A 21,864-nucleotide genomic window follows, 5' to 3' on the forward strand; every position below is an offset into this window, starting at 1 on the left:
ATGGTAAAGCACGCCTATAGGGGTGGACAGAGCAATTATGTTTTGCTAAATTACTTTTATAATCCATGTGTAGGTCCTAACAATACACATAGTCAGTAGTGAGCAAGTGATTATTGGAATAAAACCATCAATTTTGTTTTGTTTTTATTTTATTGATAAAACTAGTGTAGTGACGTCCGTGACATTGTAAATAAATTGCCTAAACAGTAATTATCATTACGGGCTAACGACGAGCCATCATTACATTATGTACCAAACGGATAATAAAAACTGACATGACACTGCCTGAGTTATAAATTGCTACTTCAATTTGATATACAAATGTCGATAGTTGTAACAAAGTTAAACTATTACATAAATATGCTCTAATATATATTTAAAATGGATACAGTTTAAGTAATTTTCCGAAGTTTCGAAAGTTTTCTGTCGTCGCTACCCCTATTCTAAATAGATGCTAACACACAAAAAGATTAGTCTCAGTTTTAAAACTGGCCCTTTGGCTGACTAGCAGATACAACTCTGTTATACTAAGTAAAACATTGATCTCCACAATAAAACAATATATGTATGTATATAATATCAATAACTTTAAGCATGTATATTCTTCTACTGATACAGGATCATGACCGCTACTTTATATTTTATATTTCACAGCTTTAAGAATTTATACACACATAAATAAATTTCATTATAGTATACAGCCAAATATATAATGTAAAGTACACACTTAAAACTCAACAAAATGGTTAAATTTTAAATAGTGAACACATTTTAGTTCGTATTTTTGTTTTCATTCATTTTAAAGCAAGGGCACTTGTTAAATAAACAAGTCTTTGGACGGCATAAAAATGAGATCCTTTAGAGTTGTTAAATTATTTCAATAGAAGAGTTAAAGCCAATATTTAAAAAGCTCTTTTCGCCGTCTTTTTATAAGTTAAAAATAGACGATAAAGAAATTTATTTTATTTATTATAATTCTCTCACCAATTTTCCATTCCCTGTATATTTTTGTTATTGTGTCCAAACTCCAACTTTGTCATGTTCATTTCTTTAAGATAACAAATAAAAAAAAGTCACTCCATCGTTGATACTTGAACTTAATAAATCAATGACTAGAATTTATCATCAGATCTAAGCACCCCTTACATGTCTATACTTAAAAAGTGTTTCACACTGAGAAAAAAATTGGTGAACATCAAACTTTAGGTGCCTTTTGTGATAACTAAGTGGCTATAACATTTAATAGACAAACACATTCAAAAATAGTTTAAAAACATCACAAATAGTTGCATAAAGTTACTCAGCTTACATTTGTACCTAATATTGAATGAATGTCATGGAATGTTTGTCAAAAATTACCTCTCCAATTAATTAATAGCACTCCATATACTTTTTTTAACATAACTTTGTGCCAATTATTACAAACATATGACTTATTGTTTCATTTTGTATAAGGAAATAGAACATTAAGTGCCAATTGTTATTTTTAAGAAAAGAAGGCAGTGTTGCCATTTAATTGTTAAGGCCCCCGTTGTAAGCATAGTCAGCCTTGTTATGCATCACCAGGTGGTTGTCAACAAAGTAGAAGCTATCCGAGCAGGTCTCAAATGGTGCTGCTATCATTTCTTCAACTGAAACAATTTGATGTTCATATTAATTAAATACAATACAGTACCTATTTGGAAGTCTAAAATTATAAAAAAATATATTAAAAACTATAAATGGATAAATGATTATATTTTTAGCATCTATTTACTGCATTAGAGTTTAATAGATTGAAACTCCATAAATCATAACATTATCCAACAGTCTCTGTTAATTAGGTAGTTAACAATGACTTGCTTTGAATCGTTGAAATTTATACATTTACTTTTATATGCACAAATATCAAATTGCAATATTGCTGTTTAGATGAATTGCTGTGATGTGACATTAGTTTCCTCTCAATTCTTCATAATATTTTATTTTTTAATTATTTAATAATAATAAAAATCTTCTCACCAAGATCAGGAGGGAGAGTAGGAAACTCATATATGTGTTCACAAGTGTTCCTTGAGAATGGAATGCAAAAACCAAACTCAAAGTCAAATGTCTTGAGCAAAGTGTCCCTGAAGAAATGTTTCTCAATCATCCTGAAGTGGTTTACAGGACGAGCACCAACTGTGAACTCCACACTGAAATGCCAAAGTTTCAACTTAGACAAATACTTATAAATTATTTAAATATAAGAAGTTACTTGTTTTCCTGCAGAAGTAGGTCAAGTGAGAATTAACAGAATTGTATCAGGCATTTATTTTGTAAGAACATAAATTTCTAAGAGCGGTGTAAAAGATGGGTAAAATAAGTGAAAAATAGGACAGTTAACTTACGTGGCCCCAACAGTCTTTAGTTTTAAAAATTGTGGTGTAAATTGATAGCGTACAAATCTCCCCGCGTTTGGGTCCAGAGGTTCCTCTGGTGCGTCTTCAGCGCTTTCATTATCCACGCCAAAATCAGTCGGGGGCTTCGCAATTTCGAAGAGTACTGTCCCACTTTCCAAATCACGGATTTTAAATCTTGTAAAATCTATGTCGTATACATTTGCCTCCGGACTGCAGAGATATGTATCAGTGATCCTGTCCAGTCTCAACACATCATCTGGAGTAATTTCACAAGGAATTACGTCGTCTTTACTTGTTTCAATTAGTGATATTGATTCGCACTTTTTCCCGACCAAACTCATTTTGAATAGCTGTCGTGCAGCGTAGGTAGCCTTTAAGAAAATGAAGAATTCACAAAAATATAAGTACAATCTAAATGTAATGGGCTATTGTGGTATCAAAGCATTTTTATATAATTTTGGTGATTTTCAGGATGAAAATTCCATCGCAGCAAAAAATGTCACGCACAAACACTGAAAAAATATTCGGATACACTACTAATCGATTAATATTTATTACAAGCTTTCATATTTTTAATTTTTATATACCAAACCTTTCCTTTAAAAGGCGTTCCTATATCTTAGACATACACTACATTTGAAGTGTATATTTTACAGGCATAGATTTTAAATAATTTGTTTGAGCAAAATAAATAATCAATATTTATATACGTATAGAGCGTGTATTCGATTACATTTTTTCTACTTCGTTCCTTTTCATTGTGTTTTTAAATAAAAGTCAATAAATTAATTAACTTATAACTAATCGTAATATATTGTAAAAAACCTAGAATAAGTATAGATTCCAAATGCATTACAACAAATTCATGAAACTATAATTTGATCTAGTTCTTTTGTTTTTATAGCTAGAGGTAAACAGTTAAACTCTGAACGGAACGTAACTGTTTCCGGTTAAATGTCATAAACGTTTCATTTCACGCAAATGTCATTCCATTACATTTTTTTTTCAACCGACTATTTGAACCGCATATTGCAATACATAAAACTCGAGTCTTTAAAAATAACAGAACCAATCTTCAAAAACTGCAAATGATATAACTTCATTATGTTGTGTTATAGTAGCAAGAAAAATCACGTTTCTATTCACATGGAAAATTCAAATTCACGCAATTTTCATGAAAACAGAACTACGTTGACGTAACATCCGTTGCGTCACGGCGCTGAACTGAAGCATGCGCCTTGTCATTTTCATTGGTTGGTCATAGATTAAAATTACAATAATCTACCAATAATTGGACCATCGCTCAAGTCTCATACTGTGATAAGTCTATTTTACGGTGGTAGTGGACTGTCTCATGTGCATATAAGTGAAATAAAATAAATTAAAACACCATGCAAATCAAAGAATAGTGAGTATTTATTTGATAAAGGTTATAATCCGGTTGCGAAAATAAATCGATTTTTGGTCTATGTGGAAATTATTTTGCCACGAATTGTCTTGAAATTCCACCTTATCAGCAGATTAGTCAGTGTTAACATTCGGGTGGCCTGTGTTTAAAAGATGGGTTTTATTACATTTTCAAGCCAAGATAGAAATACGGGAGTAATATGTGACACTGACAGCTCCCCAGGTCAAGGCCTGATCAGATCAGCCAGATGGCCATATCACCAGTTTTGGAAACTGTGAATTAATGAATTAATTTTAATTAGTTTTTAAACATACTTTTTCTTTTTTTCAGCCGAGTTACTCTTCCTCTCACAGTAGAAGAGGTAAGATTTCATAAGCTCATTTACCTTTTTGTATTTTATTCTTAAATGTCTTGCAACACTACTTACCTTGTTTACTTGTCCTTTTGTATGCTTGTATATCAATTTTAATTCAACACCTAAGATTTTGTAATGACTTTCTGCTAATACATAAAAGTATAACAATACTGCATATATCATAAACATTAAATATAAGATAGATTATGCTTATCTATGACAGAAGCAAGGAAATTACCTGGTTAAATAACAAGTTACCTATTTGGTCTAACAGAAAGCTCTGTGATGCATGGGTACTTTGTTCATCTTGCAGTGGATATACTTATGACTAGCCCTATAGAGAATATAGTTGTGAGCTTATGTTAAAACCAGTTCATGACTTATATTAGTTGTGGAAAAGTTGAACAGCGGAATGAACTTTCCATGAATGTAATAGTGTTTCCTAACTTTCCTGTATTAAAAAAGTTATTTATTTGCATCTGTGAGATGATGTTTTTTTTTTATTTAAGTAATTTATAACAGATAATAAAATAACAGCCACATTTTAGTGTCCATTAAAGTTTATTAGATAAAGTAAAGACAGATAATTAATTATCAAGATAGTGCAATGCCCGAAATTTGTATTAATACCTACAGTGCGACTGCCCACAGTCTGCCAATTTTTTGTTACGATATAGTATCTTTTGTAATGGAATGTATATGTATGAGATCACCTTTTAATCAAAATTCAGCCCAAAAATATAGTGATTATATCAGAGATGATGAATTGGTGACTCAAGTAATATTATCAAACAGTGATAGCAAAATTTTTTTTAGAACTACACTCTGAATCATTTGGGATTATTATCAAAGATTATAAATTATATTCAAATAATTCTTGTGGTTATAGAAGTTAAATTGTAATTTGCTAATCACTCGGTTATTTCCATATTATTTGTCAATCAAAGCAATTTTACTATTAGGTATCTTATTTTTCTCATACTATTTTTTACATGTCCAGAATTTAATCTAATCTAGCTTACAAGATCCCACTGCTGGGCAAAGGCCTCCCCTTCCTCTTTCAATTTTTCGCGGTCCTGTGCATACTCCGGCCAGTCCAGAATATGTTTGTTTATTTATTTATACTAAAATATCAATCTACAGGATGTCTGACAATAAGGTGCACCCTGAACTATTAAAAAATCTCGAAATGTCTCTAAAGTTATTCCCATACTACCATGTTATATTACTTTTTTTTTTTTGTCAATAATTTTTGGCTTAAATTGACCCCTTCCAGGGTTGCACTAGTGTGGCAGACACTATACTATATTTGTATATAGTATACAGGGTATTGCACGAAAATGGAGGTAATTTACCAATTTTATTTGCAGTAAAGTGACTAATCATAATTGTTGTCAAAGATATCATAACTATTCAATTAGAAAACGAGTGTAGATTAGTTCGAATTTTATTGTGCTGATAACATTCTAGTCTGTTGTCTGAATTCGTCATGTACCATTGAACATGTATGCGCCCAATGGAGTTATCGCTTTTATCAACTGAACATAAAATAAGCTGCTAATTGGTAGCTTTTACTTTATTACTATTATTATTACTACTATTGATTTATCCTGGTGGGGACAAATCACAAAAATCACTTTGTGATCGCTAGTTTGGTTAGGAAATTACAAGCTGATCACCTGATTGTCCAAAAGTAAGATGATCCGTGCTTCGGAAGGCGCGTTAAGCCGTTGGTCCGGGTTATTACCTACTAATGTAAGTACGTAGTCGTTACATGAGTCATCTCAGGGGCTCAGTAATAACCCCGACACCAGGGTTGATGGGGTTGGTAATCCAATCCACACGATAGTAGAAGAGACTACTGAAATTCGCATGTTATGTACTCTGCTAAGATATAATGAAGCTGACATTTACAAAATAGTGCCGTCCTTTACTTACGATAAGTGCAAGAATGAGAGAGATAGTTTAGTGACTAATAATTCGCCATACATTGACTTACGTCTGTCCTTATCAACAGAAGATAGTACATGAACAGAAGTCCATTTTTGCTATTCTTGTTTTAAGATAAAGATCAACTTAAGTTACATTTTATCAATCCATCATTAAAGTAGTATATAGTTCACCCTAAGCTATTTTTAAATTGTGACTGCCCGTAGATTATTTATTGTCGCAACTTATTTATACTTATACATTTCGATAGGCGACAGTCTTCATTATTTTAATTTCATCTTGCCATTTGCATATATTAATATTTATTTATTATTGTAATCACGTGTGTTAAATATAAACGACACTGAATTAAACCACTAAAACGCACGTGCATGCACATACTTGTTACACACACTCCGTAATCCCTGTCAGGGTAGGCAGTGTTGTAAGTCTTTAGAAGGCAGTCTGTCCTGCAGATCGATATGGTCCAAGACAAATTAGATTTTTGTATAGTGTAATGACATGTTACAATCCCATCGCCTATGAAATCGCATACATAGTCGATATATAACTAAATGCCTAGGGGGTCTAAATAGACCATACAGGCACACCTTCACCCACCCTCACCACTGTGGTCCAGTGTTTGAGCGTTGGTCTCACTATCCGGAGGCCCCGGGTTCGAATCCCGGTGGGGACATATCACAAAAATCTCTTTGTGATCCCTAGTTTGCTCAGGATACTGCAGGCTGATCACCTGATTGTCCGACAGTAAGATAAACCGTGCTTCGGAAGGCACGTTAAGCCGTTGGTCCCGGTTATTACTTACTAATGTAAGTACGTAGTCGTTACATGAGTCATGTCAGGGGCCTATGGCGGCTCAGTAATAACCCCGACACTAGGGTTGATGGGGTTGGTAATCCACCTCACAACCCACACGATAGAAGAAGATTGTTGATACGAAGTCATAAGATGGATATGAAGAACCTTATGGTCACAAGGGATGAGCCTATGAGTTTATGAGTGTATTATCACGTTATCAGATGTATTGTCCGAATAAAATGGGAATAGGTTTACATTTTGCGGTCCTGACTGCGAACTGACTGGCTTTTCCTTTACCGAGTTTCCATCTAAAATTATGATTCTGTAGAGAATTAAATTTTCCGGAGCTCACGTAGGTAAGAAACTCCCGACTATCAGTTTAGGAGCTCTAGTTTCCTTGAAAGGAATGTAGAGTTGCTAGCTCTGCCCTAGCGGCACGGGAACCGCGGCGCTCGCGGCTCGATCCATATCGTGGGCTTTGACCAATATCCGTGCGACGTCTATCCACGTAGATAGCATTCGCTGCGTCTATTGGTCGAAACCCTTGGTATATGCCTATATCCTCTTCGCGCATATGCCTATATCCTCTTGCTACATATATTCATAGAATAAGGAATAATACTACGCATAGTACGGAAACTCTCCGCTCCTCACTAGCGGCTGAGATATGTTTATCTCACTCTCCCCCGGTCTTACTTTAGTCTTCAATCGTATGGGCGTCAGACGTTACACACACGGATACGCGTGTATGGTAACGCCAATGTGTAGTGTAGTGTCTGTGTAAAACGAGGTGGTGTGATATATCTATATCTACGTCTCTGGCTAAGAATTATACCAGTTCAGTTGCCCATCTGTACCCTCGAAGCTCTTGAAATGATGTAAGCACTCTTCTTCTGCTTCATCGAACTGCATCACTCGTTTCGGACATGCACGAGGGAGAATTCTAGTACTTTTGCCAGCAATCGACTACGTATTCGTGACGTTCGGCATTGTGTAAACAGTTCTGATCTGTAGTGGATACCTTGAAGGTTGTTATTGAGCAAAAACGCCGGTCAAGTGCAAGTTTGACTCGCGCACCAAGTATTCCGTATCTCTCTCTTTATTTAAGAGCTGCGCTTTTGTCGGTGGAGTAATTAATTACTATGGAGTAATGAAGGCGAATACTCCACCGACAACCACCGTTCATCTCCATAGATAGGGCGTGTAGAACGGTGGTTGCCCCAATCGCCTTCCGTTCCGCAGTACACCGACCAATCTCAATCGGTGATGCTCTAGCTAGAGCCCTACCAACCAGTACTGATACCGCTGCTGCCCGGCATCAGGGGTGCGCTTTTGAAGTAGCGGCGCCTACTCGCTACGTCACAAGATCGTCATAGAACCTAAGTAGCATTTTATAGGTTAGCCCGTCCCAGTGAACTACCCACTACGTTCTGCTAATCCTGTTGCTGTTTGGTCGGGGACTGCTTATTTTTATATTCGCAGTTAACCATCATATCTGATGGCCGTTCCACTATCCGCCACCTGTGGACCCCGTAGATGGCCTACAGCTCAGCCTACTACAAGTATAAACACAAGTACGTATATAAGTATTCCGTATAAACTACCGTAAATTACCAAAGGTGGTCTAACGAGGCTTTGAAATTGCCGTTGAAAAGCTGTTGTCTTCATACCTCGACATAGGCCGCGATTAGTTGCCCAACTACAAATAAGTTAGTAATCGCATTTTTTTGCGATGGAACAACATGTTATTGATTTTTGGTAAATCCAAAAATTCCTTTATCTTCTTTGTCAAATTTCATGATTTTAAGTCTATGGGAAGTAAGTACCCTATAGGTTTTGATTCCCCTGCGCAAAGTATGAAAATCAGGCTTAATTGGCCGTAGCTTTGTGTTCCATTCGTTTAGAAGCTTGATTTTTTTACAGCTTCAAGGGACAGCAGAAATGAGTATTAGGTGTTAACTTCTCCTTTTGAGGTTCAGAAGGCCTGAACTGGCTTCTCCGCGCACTCACTTCGGCGTTTTTACTTAATATAGTACATTACATTACTTACACAACTTTATCCAAAATATGATAGGAGGAATAAAAAAACTGTCTTGTGCATTTTAATAAAAAAAAACAAATAATAATCAGTAGGTAACATAGTTACACTCTGAATCGTCAATTTTTACATAACGAACGTCTCACCCGCCTAAAACTACTGCAGCTTCTCACAACCTGTATAAATATTATTATACAATTGAGTAATTTAGCTGCCTAATATCTCAGACAGTTAATCCCATGCATTCATATCTTCTAAATAATATTTTTTTTCAAAGTATATCTTTTAAGTATATTGCACAAAAAATATAGTGTCTTTTACTTAAAACCGACGGAGATTTACAACGATCTGCCTACGCCATACGCTCTACCTACCCCATTAGGTGTATCCTAAGTTTATGTAATAATGTTATCACTGGGTTCAGAGTAGTTTATTATTATTTTCTTAATAGCATGATAACGTTTGTTTCTCATATATTTACACATTATCTAGGTGTAGGTAATTATTTCAGGGTCAGTTACCCATTGTTTAGATTAATTATTATAATTACCCACTGTAGCATAATTTCTCGTAAGGGCTTTTTTAGAATGTTTCTAAAAGAGAGAAATACTTTACTCATGTGTGTATTATACTTCGGCGAAGAAAGATGACTACCAATACTTTCAACTTTTTTATTTTTTTGTTTACTTTTTTAACTTTGACTTTTTATCTTTGATTAGTGATCCACTTTCTTAGGAATATGTATTAAAGTAAAATAAAAGAATTATTAAGAAAGCGACAAAATAATGATTTTTGAAGGTAGAAAATCTTTAAAAGAGTACAAAAATGATCATATCTCCTAAACCGTAAATAATCACTGAACATACATGTGGGTGTTTCTGGTAGCCACTGTGCCCCTCTTCTAATTTTTCATTTTGAACGTGAACCTTTGGGCCACCCTGTATAAACATATTCGCACTTTGCTATATTATTTAATTAAAGCTCTCCAGTCTTTTATCGTGTGGATTGTGACTTTTGTGAGGATTACTAACCTTATCAACCCTGGTGTCAGGGTTATTAACAGTGATCGGAATAGGTAGTGCAATTTGGCGGGATTGCGTGACGAAATCTTAACATGGACATGCCAACCGCGCGGGATTACTATTTCGATACGAGCTGGTCACAATAAAGATTATTAGGGTTTAAAAATGTTATATTACATTAAATTATTATGCAATTTAACGCGACTTAACTTAATTGACCGCCATATTTTTCCTTATTTCAAACTCAACTAAAATTCTTAGAAAATGTATTGTACGAATACAAAGGCACGCAAATTGCACTCTTGTACGATTAGCGATAAGATGCCAATTTGAAATGAATGCAGTGTTCTACTTTTTTTTTGTTGGCGGCATTTGCCTTTCAAGTGGCGGCGGCATGCGCTAAACAATAAAAGAGTGAAACTTCTGTACTTATTATTGTTTTTGCTTAACAAAGGCAACGACTGATAAGATTACTAACATAAAGTGTAAATGGGAGAAAGAGACAATAAATCCCATATTTCTGTCTCTTTTTTGCAAAAGGGATGATGAGGTGATACGGCGGTGTTTGTTCACTCCTGTTCTTCGGTTCATTGAGTGCATACGTTGTGAGTTCGAGTTACTTATTTGATTATCTTGACGACATCTTGGCTTGTTTTATGGACTGACGAACCTCTGCATTTGTGATGATTTGGCTCTTGTATACCGGACTTCTGATTTTTGCGTGACTGAATTGGATTTGTTTATGAAAAGGACCATTTTTGGGTGAAAATCGGTAAGTACTAACATTCATATTTAAATGTGTAAGGTTTTGTTTGATTGTAACCTAGAAAATTACAATTAGAAATAGTTTTAGTCTATCAATGTTACTTCGTTGATATTGGTTTTATACTTGAATCATATTTAAGTTCTCTTGATTTGTCTCTATTGTTTCAAAATAGTACTTAAGAGTATTAAAAATATAAAAGGCAACAAGGTTTGATCCCGAGCCCTTTTTTAAAATACTTAGCTATGAAGACTTGTAAAGTTTTAAATAAGATTAGGATATTAAAATGCTTAAAGGTCTCTCCACAAAGAAAAAAGCTAATAGGATTTGAATAACATTTGGCTCATAGTTAGGTTGCTTTTTTAAAGATATTTTGAATGATAAATATATATTATAGTCTACGAAAAATTAAGAGGCCATCGTAATTTACTTTTAAAGGTACAAACAGTTCGATGCAAACTTTATGGTGCCTCGGAAGTCTCGGAATATCGCGGGAACGGTAATGTTATCTAGTATTGACTATAAATACAATATGGCTATTTATACAACAGGACTAACTTTTTATAAACATGTACTTCATGTTTACATAATAGTCTAAACGATTTTTTTCTTTTCAGATTACTCAGCTCAGACAACATGAGTTGGCGAGCAAAGGAAGAGACTGTTCAACGCTGGATTGAATCCTATCCTGAACTGATGTACGAGTCCACAAATCATACAATTTACTGTACGAAATGTGAGACTAACATCGGATGTCGAAAGAGCACCATCAAGAGACATGTTGAGGGAGTTGTGCATAAGGGAACACCGTCGATGTCTCCAAATGATTTTTTATTTGATTTTATAGAGTTCCTTATTCTCTGTAATATTCCGTGGGCACAAGTTGAAAACCCATCTTTTAAAAACTTTTTTCAAAAATACATGTGCTGCGCTTGTTCTAATCGAAAAAAGCTGCCCAGTGAATCAATACTCAGAAAAAAATATTTGGACGAAATTTATGCAAAGAAGCTTGCTACAATACACAGCGAGATTGTGGACGAAAAAATATGGATTTCATTGGATGAAACTACTGATTTCTTAGGAAGATATGTAGTGCACTTTTTGGTCAAACCTTTGAACTCTACAGCATCAAAAAAAGTTTACCTAATAGCTTGTAAAGTATTAGAAAATATTAATGGAAAAACAATTTCTCAGTTTGTCATTGATTGTTTGAAAAATCTGTGGGGTGACTCCTATGAAGATAAAGTGGAAAGTGTTCTTTTGTTATGTACAGACAGTGTTGCGTACATGTTGACAGCGGGGCGAGTTTTAAAACAACATTTTCCGAACATGAAGCATGTCACTTGTTTAGCTCATGCTCTCCATCGGGTAGCAGAAAAAATACGTTCTGAATATCCGGATGTAGACACACTGATTGCCAACGGAAAGAAATTTTTTTTGAAGTCTCCCAGTAGAGTAAAATTGTTAAAAGACATGTATCCCAATTTACCGTTGCCACCTCAACCAATAATAACACGGTGGGGCACTTGGCTTGCAGCAGCCTCTTATTATGTGAAATATTTTGACGAAATTAAACATATTTTGACATGTTTGAGAAGTTCAGAAGCAGTCTCAATAAAAAATGCGAAAAATATTATTAATAAAGACAATATTCGAAATGATTTAAATTTCATCGACGAAAATTTTATAATAATACAAATAGCGTTGACAAATTTACAAAAACGCGATAGATCCATAGTCGAATCATTTCAAATATTTGATGAAGTAAGGTCAGTAGTAAATTGGAGTATGAGTTCACCTATACAAAATAAATTAGAAGCAGTCATATCTCGCAATCCGGATATTGATATTATCAGGACGTTTTCAGAACAAATCGCAAGCGGTTCAGCAACTGACGATATTTTAATTTGGAAATTTGCCCCGCTGACATCAGTAGAAGTTGAACGGACGTTTTCGACATATAAATGGATATTAAATGTTAAAAGAAATAGATTAAAGTTGGCAAATATGGAAAAGATTATCGTAATTTATTTCAATTCCACAGAAAACGAAAATGCTATTTCAAATGTTGAAGAAATTGATAGTGAAAATGAAGATGACGATTGAAGGAAACAAACTTTTTAATTCAATCGTTCGTTCGTTCGTTTTCTGTCGAATTGAAATAAATTACGATAATTACTGTTTTTATTTAATGCAAAGGTTAAATTAAATATTAATCAACAATGTTAAATTTCATTATGATTATCATGTGCTCATAATTTGGTGCCCGATAAATGGCAATAGGCTCGCCCCCTATATGCGACTCAAACATAGCTGGCGAGGAGTGGGTATTTTATACTTCTGCCTACCCCTTCGGGGTTACAAGCGTGATGCTATGTTTTCTAATGGTATTTCTCTGATTATGTTGTTAATTAACAAATGATTATTTTAACTTGTTGTCTACATTGTATGAACACTTTTATTCGTAACTGAATGCTTACACGTTTTACAATAATAAAAAAATATTTAAAGGACCAATGTTTTTTATTTCTTCCATACTTTTCACTTTAGAAATGATAAACATTTAAAATATAATACTTATAAAATAATTGTTTTCTTTTATAATACCAGTATAGATAGAAAATATCCGAAATCCCGCAATCCCGCAATCCCGCCGGGCGTATCCACACTAATATAATGTTTGAGGTCGTTGACCCTAAATTGCACTACCTATTCCGATCATTGGTTATTAATGAGCCACCAGAGGCCCCTGACATGGCTCACGTAACGACTACGTACTTACATCAGTATGTAGTAACCGGAACCAACGGCTTTTCGTGCCGAACGAAGCACGGAACATCTTACTTTCGGACAATCGGGTGATCAGTCTGTAATTATCTAACCAAACTAAGGATCACAAAGTCGTGTTTGTAATACGTTCCCATCGGGATTCAAACTCGGGACCTCCGGATCGTGAGCCCAACACTTAACCATTGATCTACGAAGGCCGAGAAGTTCTTCAGTTAATATATGTATTTAAGAGTCCTTAAGTTCGTTTACGTTATCACTTAAACTAAGTTTAACACGTAATCCATAGCATCAATAAATGATGAATACACATTCTATGTTTCTTTTGAAGTATACAAATAATGGAAAATGTAGAATATTCCAAGTATTATTCACACAAATGCAGATTGGTGACGTTACTTACGTTGCGAAACAGTCGCGTAGTACATAAAGTCTGAAGTTGTCTGTATGATACATTGACCTGGTATATAGACAAATAGACACCCCTGGTAGTTGCGGCTTCCGAATACATCCCGCTTAGGGACGGTACTGAAAAGTATCGGCGTCTGAAGGACGTAATATACGATCCCGATGACCCCATTACTCTAGCCATAGAGGCAGCCAATCAGCTCGCGACACCAATTACTTTAGGACCCCGATAACGACCCCGCCGGCGTGGTCGACGATTTACCTCAATCAGCGCTTATCGCTATCGACCCACTAGGGTCGATTAATTCTTTCAAATATTTTTCCTCTCAGACGACCGCGACGCCCTGAGCCGAGGTTCGCGCCCAACTGGGCACCCTCAGGCCTATTGTCTTAAACTCTGTACCGATAGAGAGCCTTCAGTGCTCCCCATTTGTCCGGCCAATTAGTTAATGCCATCTGCGGCAAATTTACAATGAGTCACGTCAAAAAAAGAAAAATAGACTAGGTACCAATCTGTGTAAAAAAGCGTCCGCGGCACATTTTGTCACTAAGCGACAGCGTGTCGCAATGGGCGCAATGACGACACTGTACAGCCGATATTGCTCGTTATTTTAAAAACCATAACATCTTAATTTGAGGGAACGAACTTATACTATCTACATAACTTAATGTATATGTATTTACATGTCATTATTTATAGTATGTCAGTGGTGTGACATGTAACTTGATTAGATTACATCTGACTGAACCGGTGTAGGACCAACCACGGAAAGTCAAACCATCACCTACATAAATGGGGCTTAAAGGAGTCGCCATACTGTGAATGTGGTCACCCGGATCAAACCATATTTCACATAGTGAACGAGTGCCCTCTGTACCGGTTCCCAGGTGGTATAGCCGAGCTGCACTGTGTGACGGATGCGGCAGAGACTTGGTTAGGGAAGCTTAAGTGGATATATGATCCACGTAGGATATTTTATTTTTGTCTGCCATACGCAATAATTAGGTTACATCTACATCTGTGGCTGAACCAAACGCGTCTATATAGGTTTGCTAGTTCCTCGCCACTAGCTCCTATTGTTCTAGCGTCTTAGTGCCAAGACGAACAATTCTTTTTATGGGACCACGAGCCACGGAACGGAAAGTAGGTAAGGGCCTTTGCCCTTTATACACGGCGACTTTTTGAAGTGAGACGTTCGCAATGAAGCCGCCTATGCACCTTTGCACGTAGGTAGTCCTTTTTTGTGTCACTATCTATGCAAAGACGCAACGGTAATGATACAAATTATATATAAAAGAAGAACTGTTTAAAATAACACAATGAATCATCCAAATCAGACCAAATTGCATTGTCGCTTAAACATTAATTTCAATTACACATTTAAGTAGATATCTCCGAAATAACAAACATCAAACTTATTGAATACATCTGGTTTAAACCAGCTTTTAAAAGCGTTTGCTGCTTGTTGTGATTCACGAATGATGATAAGACAACAATAACAAAGAGAACTGGAGAAAAATGGAACTGAACTATTTCCGCACGCATCTAATAATGTTGCCAGATAATCGACTGTATATCGAGTAATAATTGATTATTTTCTAAGCACCTAATCGATTAATCGATTATTCGCCAACACTAGCATCTAGTTTCGTAATAGCGTTAATTATTGCAATATTCTCTTTGCAAGCTTCAGTCTTCTTATGGTGTGGGTTGTGAGGTATATTACCAACCTCATCAACCCTGGTGTCAGGGTTACTATTAAGCCGCCAAAAGCCCCTGACATGGCTCATGTAACGACTACTTACTTACATCAGTAAGTAGCAACCGGGACCAACAGCTTAACGTGCCTTCCGAAGCACGGATCATCTTATTTTCGGACAATCAGGTGATCAGCCTGTAATGTCCTAACCGAACTAGGGATCACAAAGTGATTTTTGTGATATGTCCCCACCGGGATTCGAACCCGGGGCTTCCGGATCGTGAGCCCAACGCTTAACCACTGGACCACAGAGGCCGTTAAAAACCTAGCTTCAGTTGTATCTATTTATACAACTGAGTGTGAAACCTAGACCGTGTTTATTAGCTCTTTTTCTTTGTGTCCTACGTGCTATTCATCTCTTTGTGTACCATCTCTTTGCTCTGCACACTTTTAGCTGATTAAGCTTTATTTGTGTCGGTGATGAAGTCGAATTCTAGTCCAATTTATTTCGCTTTGCGCGATAGACAGGAAATTGTGCTATTTAATCAATACCGCTTTCCAGTTTCCATACTTCTCAGTATTATAAAATCCGGTCGCGTCTTGCAAATTGAACAGCTGTAGAGCTCCGTCACCATTATAATTAGTTGTACGATAAGGTGCAAAAGTCCAATCAGTTTCTTGCAAAGTAATAAATTAACTGGTTGCACTTAAGACCTCCTGTTTACATGTCGCTTCTGTAATAGACCAAAAACACTACAAAACATAAATTTTATAGGTAATTATGACAACTAATTGTTCATAATTTCACCACTGTTTACAAATAATTCGCTGGGCTTAGTGACTGCACTTTTGCTCTTTGATTGTACATCCAAATTATTTTCATAACCCACGGCCTTTTACCAATGAGTTAGTAATTTGTCACAAGTGCAGTTTAACTACCAAGCTGGCTCGACCATTGTAGATGGCGATACGACTCACCACCTATCGCATTCGTCTAACAGAACGCTTGGTAAGGCGTGCGTACTTAGTTCATCTTGTGATGGATGTACCTCTGACTACTCCAATTGGGATATAGTCGTGAGCTTATGTTATGTTGCAGTATTTTGCCTTATGGCATCTGTGGTCCAGTGGTTGAGCGTTGGGCTGACGATCCGGGTTCGAATCCCGGTGGTTTGATTAAGACAATGTAGGTTGAACACCAGATTACCCGAAAGTAAGATGATCCTTGCTTTTGACGGCACGTTAAGCCGTGGCTCCCGGTTACTACTTACTGGTGTAAGTAAGCAGTCGTTACATGAGCCATGTCAGGGGCCTTTGGTGGCTTATAACCCTTACACCAGGGTTGATGAGGTTGGTGATCCACCTCACAACCCACACGGTAGAAGAAGACCCTATGCCATAGAGTTCTATCTATTCCATACAATCTTTAACAAGTTGCTCATCGACCGAATGCAGTCCTAGAACCTCGTAGAAATTGACGTAGGTATTGAAGGTTTAAAACCATATTTGTTCACGAGTAATTAATTGTAAAGGTTAACCGGAGGTACAGTTGTATTGACAAACTGACCGACACACAAACCAGTTCACTATTACATCAACGTGACGTCATACGTCCCTGAATGAAAAACAGTGAACGATACATTTGAGTGTAATTTGTAAACCTATGTGAACTTTGTTACGGTTTTGATTTCATTGAAATGTTTTTATGTAAACGATTTACCTAAATGCAGCTTTAAAAAGTAAGAGTTTTTAATTTGTTTACATGCGCTTGTTATTTGAACGGAAAGTATAGTTTTCATTTTTCAACGACGTATATTTTTGAAGAAGAATATTTTGTAATGTATATTTGCTGTAATTTTGGGATAAATTTGACAATAAAGGCGTTCCTCAGTTATTTCAGAAGAAGTTATCGTTATAACATCTAGAGTAGGTAACTTATTTTATACCAAAAAACATTTAATAAAAATTCTGAAGCCAAATATATCTGCCTATACCTATTTATGCAATGCACGTATGCCATACAAACAGAAGATAAGGTAGAGACTACGGAATTTCACTTACTAACCATCGCTTCTTCCACTCTCATCAAATCTTGCAAGCTCGCTGGTTCTGAGCATTTTTGACCCGGCTGATCTTTCAATCAAAAAGTGTGTACAAAACCGCGGTAAAACTTTATCTCTTGTCCACAGTACCAAGTCGCGCAGCTGTACTGCGTGGCAGAAGTGTCCAAAAATGAAACAGGCGGCGGCGAAGGCATAGAAGTTATAAAGAATGAGCCCTTCAAAGACTTCCCACTGCTCGGTGAGTACTGCTATACTGACGAACAACTGGCTATCACACCCTCAATCTTCTTCATAGCAATGGTCGAGTTTAACGCGCGGAAATTCACCATTTTATAGATCCATTCTCCATTCTATAGAGATGCTTTTGCAGATTGCCATAGGTGTAACGAATAAGGCACTTGGCACCATTTTTACTTTTTTAACATAAACATCCTATATACGTCCCACTCGGCACAGGCCTCTCCTTAATCAACCGGATGGGGAATGGAGCATACTCTACTACACTGCTCCACTGCGGGCAGGTGTATAGGCTAGTACCCCGGGACCATATTATGCTTAACGTGCCTTCTGAAAAGTACGGAATCATCTACTTTTTTGCATAATGAGGTAATTCAGCCTGTCAAACCAACCAAAAGTCTGTCTAACGAAGTGATTTCTACATTGGGAATTGGACCTGGACCTCCAGATCGTGTGCTCAACACTCTAACCACAAGACACGGAGGCATTACCTATAAACTTATATACTTATAGTTTATAGTTCTCGACTGTCGCAAACACCTCTAAGACCTCATTCTTCCTTAAAATTTTCGCGTCTTTTTAAGTCTAACACCCTGTACACTCCAGCAGACGTTAACAACGTCACCAATCTGTCTGTTTTGGAATATCAAATCACTAGAGAGACGTGACTCGACTTAATGTGTTTGACGTCTGGCATGATAGGAGATAGGCAGAGCTCGCCTTTGGGATTCGATTTGTCTATCTTCAGACGATTTGTCGTGCCAATACACGTCATGTTTGAATTGATTCCCAGGGCAGGGAATAGTAGACATTGGAGCTCACTTTCCACTAGTAAAAAGTTTGTATGTCAATTATAATCATGCACAAAGAGTGTTATTATTATATTTATTTAGCTTTATTGCGTTTGCTCTTGGCCGAAGGCATTGACGAGGCCTAAGATGGAGCGAGCTCGCCCAGAAGGCGCCTGTACACTCTAGCCTTGAAAGCACCCGGGTTATATGCATTCGCAAATACAGAAGACGGCAAAGACTTCCACTCCCTAGCACTCCTTATTCACCGTCAATGCGAGATACCTATCGCAATATGATTTTGATTGCTCATGAATAAGTCGGTATATTATTCTATCTTCGTGATAGGTAATTTAATAGGGAATTCCTGTATAGTGTAATTTTAAAGTATCGGCTTAAGTCGACGCACAAGGTCGTAACGCAACAAATTTACGACTACAAGTCCGTACTAATCCTCAGTGGAGAATGATGAAGTATGTTCAATAGGGATGTACGTAAAAATTGGTTTGTATAGCCATGAAAAAGTGCATCACTTCGCGACGATGACGTCATAAATCGTCTGAAACAGAATATGAGGCTTGTGATGCTGTATCTGTGTGCTCATTAGAAATCACTCGACGCGAATCAGTACTAATGCGATATAACTATCCCGTTAAGACATCTTTAATATCCTTGTTGTTGTCATAAAGATGTACCCGTGGGCTTAACAAAAACGCTTTTCGCTTAACGAAAATACCACGTGATTCGCTTAAGCCAGTTCCATACACGTTAAATAATATCTTCTATGAGGTTTACGTAAGCAAAATAAAGCCCTTTGAGCAGTTGCTCATGCGTAAGCCAATTAACTTTACGTCGACAAGTTGAAAGAAGTTCCAGTAAAAGTGTTCCAACACTCATAAAGGACTAGTGATCGTGTCTTCTCAAGCCACAAGCCTTCAAGGATAGTTCTAGTTATATTACATATCAGCAAATCGGACAGCTTACAGTGATTTATGACTTTATCCGGAGGCCAGTCAGCCTTTCCTTGCGACTTGGGCCGTTGCCAAACCCCGCCAAGTAAAAGTTTACTTATTAGAAGTCTGGTAGCCAGTTGGTCGAACAATTAGACCTTAGTTTGGGTCTCTAATAGATCTAATAACTTCTTCCGCGTTTTTAAAGGACGAGTCATGTTGCTAATGACAGCCATGGTTCTATAAGTCTTTTAAGATAGATAAAAAAATCGAATCGAAGAGAAAATGGAACGGATGAAACTAATTTCAATGTCGCTAATAGACTCGAATATTCATGATGGGACATAGATACTCTTGTGAAAAAAAAACGTTCTAATATACCTATTAATATCCTTCTCATTAAAAAAATCGGAACACTTCCGTATATTTGTTCAAAGAAACGAAATTAATAATTTTGCGAAACAAGATTTTAATAAAAAAAAATGAATTTGGAATTGATATCCTTATAATGTAAAATGATATTTATTTTTTATTAACAATTCTCTAATTTCATAATTTTTTGATAAGCTTACGAAAAATAAACTTGCAAGGTGTTTCGATTTTTTGTCGAGAAGTTTATTAATACTGAAGATATTATTATAGTCTCCTGATTACTGATAGCAACCAAGTGTACCATGACTAACGAACCATGGACTACATAGTTACGAACGAGCCCTAACCTCCATACAATAGATCTACTGTGTACAGAGGTTTATCGAAACTTTGCTAATATTCTTACCACCAAGAATTAATTAGTAGCGCTTATGCAAGAGTTACCCTATTAAGTTGTAAATGCAATACATTATGTCGAACGAAGTTTAGTTTTCGTATAGCAACTACAAGACAAAAAAAAAACAACAGAGAATTTATTTGTTAATCAATAAGATTATTAATTTCGAATAGAGCGTATTTTTTAACCATTCTTTAATGTTATGATATATAAATGCATAATCACATTTACCATATTATGTAACCATAATTGCAGTGTTTGTGGGGGTTAAAAAGGCCACAATGAAGCACTTCATCTCAAAAAGCAATATTGTAATTTGACAATTATGCATATAAAAGTAAGTGCGAAATGACACCAAATGTCAAATAGCAATATTGCTTTTTTAGATGAATTCCTTTAATGTGGCCATTTTATCCTCTCAAACCCCTTTCGTATAATAAAAATTCAATAATAAAAATTAATAGTTGAAAGTATCTGACGAGCTAGGTCGTCTAGGTCCGTATTGAACTGGAAGCTTAATCTAAAAATGGCTAGTATATTTCGATAATCTATAAATCTGTAGTAGGTCACAGCTTGCTGACCTTGTCCTAGTTTTAAGACATCTTTGTGTTGTGTTATGTTATGAATGATTTCGAAATTGATTACTTTAGAATGTATTTCAATGCGCCATTTTGTTTTTGCAAATAAGCAAGTTTCGTCTTTAGGCAGTAAAAATGTTTTCTTCAATGCGTGCCAAAGATATTATTTTTATTTTATTTTTTAAGTGCAGGAATACGTAGCTATTTTTCGTTAAAAGCACTTAGCAACTTCAGTGACAAATCTTCGGATACTTGTCTTGTTTTTTTATAATATTTTTTATTATTTATTGTCATCTGAAGATGACGTTTTTATATATATTTTTTAATTATTATAGCTTTTTTTATCGTTTATGTTCACGATGCGGTCGTGTAGCCAATAAACCTTTGAAGGCTGCGATGAGTCTGACGCTGCAAGATGACGAAGGTTGCACCACGTGTCCATCTTGCAAAGATGACAAGGACAGTAGTGGTATTCCAATGCCTTATTATTATTTTTTATTTTTTCATTAGATTAATCCCATTCTTATTTGAAACATATAGTCCTTGGGTCAATAGAACCTGTATTTTTTTGTTATGACTTTGGGTGCACATTTTGCACATTTTTATATATCTGTTGTCATTCGTTCGTAGGAAAATCCTACTACTTTTTTTTTTATTTTACTCCTTCGCTTTTAATTTTCGGCCTAGTTTAATTTTACATGCGATTAACGAAAAACCCATTAAATTCCTTATTTAAAAAAAAAAACTATTATTAAATCGCCATTTCATACGCGCCTGTTTCAGGCTGGAACCATTGTTATTTGATGTGTACAGAATATTAAACTAAAAACGTGTAAACGTGGGCATCCAAACTTATAATAAACTATGAG

General features: G+C 35.9%; 4 protein-coding genes across 5 annotated transcripts in view; 2 read left to right on the forward strand and 2 right to left on the reverse strand.

Annotated features, from left to right (window-relative positions):
- LOC126376000 (glucose dehydrogenase [FAD, quinone]-like) overlaps positions 1-21,864 on the reverse strand; it is a 142,887-nt gene that overhangs the window by 40,017 nt on the left and 81,006 nt on the right. The window lies entirely within an intron of this gene.
- On the reverse strand, positions 132-2,910 carry LOC126376064 (protein unc-119 homolog). Its single transcript, XM_050023229.1, has 3 exons — positions 2,370-2,910; positions 2,002-2,174; positions 132-1,631 (listed from the first exon to the last, which is right to left on the reverse strand). The coding sequence occupies exons 1-3, from the start codon at positions 2,720-2,722 to the stop codon at positions 1,513-1,515; spliced, it is 645 nt and encodes a 214-aa protein (XP_049879186.1). The 5' UTR covers positions 2,723-2,910; the 3' UTR covers positions 132-1,512.
- The window catches only part of LOC126376048 (phosphatidylinositol transfer protein alpha isoform), a 43,664-nt gene continuing 25,393 nt past the window's right edge, over positions 3,594-21,864 (forward strand). Inside the window, exons 1-3 of one of the 2 annotated variants that reach the window (XM_050023212.1) lie at positions 3,594-3,789; positions 4,120-4,150; positions 17,800-17,911. In XM_050023212.1, coding sequence (XP_049879169.1) covers positions 3,773-3,789; positions 4,120-4,150; positions 17,800-17,911 — 160 coding nt within the window. In that variant the 5' untranslated portion in view covers positions 3,594-3,772. The remainder of the gene's footprint in view (positions 3,790-4,119; positions 4,151-17,799; positions 17,912-21,864) is intronic. The other variant, XM_050023211.1, reaches the window with a different exon arrangement.
- On the forward strand, positions 9,980-13,228 carry LOC126376011 (uncharacterized). The gene is made up of 2 exons (XM_050023162.1): positions 9,980-10,724; positions 11,333-13,228. The coding sequence occupies exon 2, from the start codon at positions 11,352-11,354 to the stop codon at positions 12,819-12,821; it is 1,470 nt and encodes a 489-aa protein (XP_049879119.1). The 5' UTR covers positions 9,980-10,724; positions 11,333-11,351; the 3' UTR covers positions 12,822-13,228.

This window comes from Pectinophora gossypiella, chromosome 20 (genome assembly GCF_024362695.1).
Source record: "Pectinophora gossypiella chromosome 20, ilPecGoss1.1, whole genome shotgun sequence".
Lineage (NCBI taxonomy): Eukaryota > Metazoa > Arthropoda > Insecta > Lepidoptera > Gelechiidae > Pectinophora > Pectinophora gossypiella.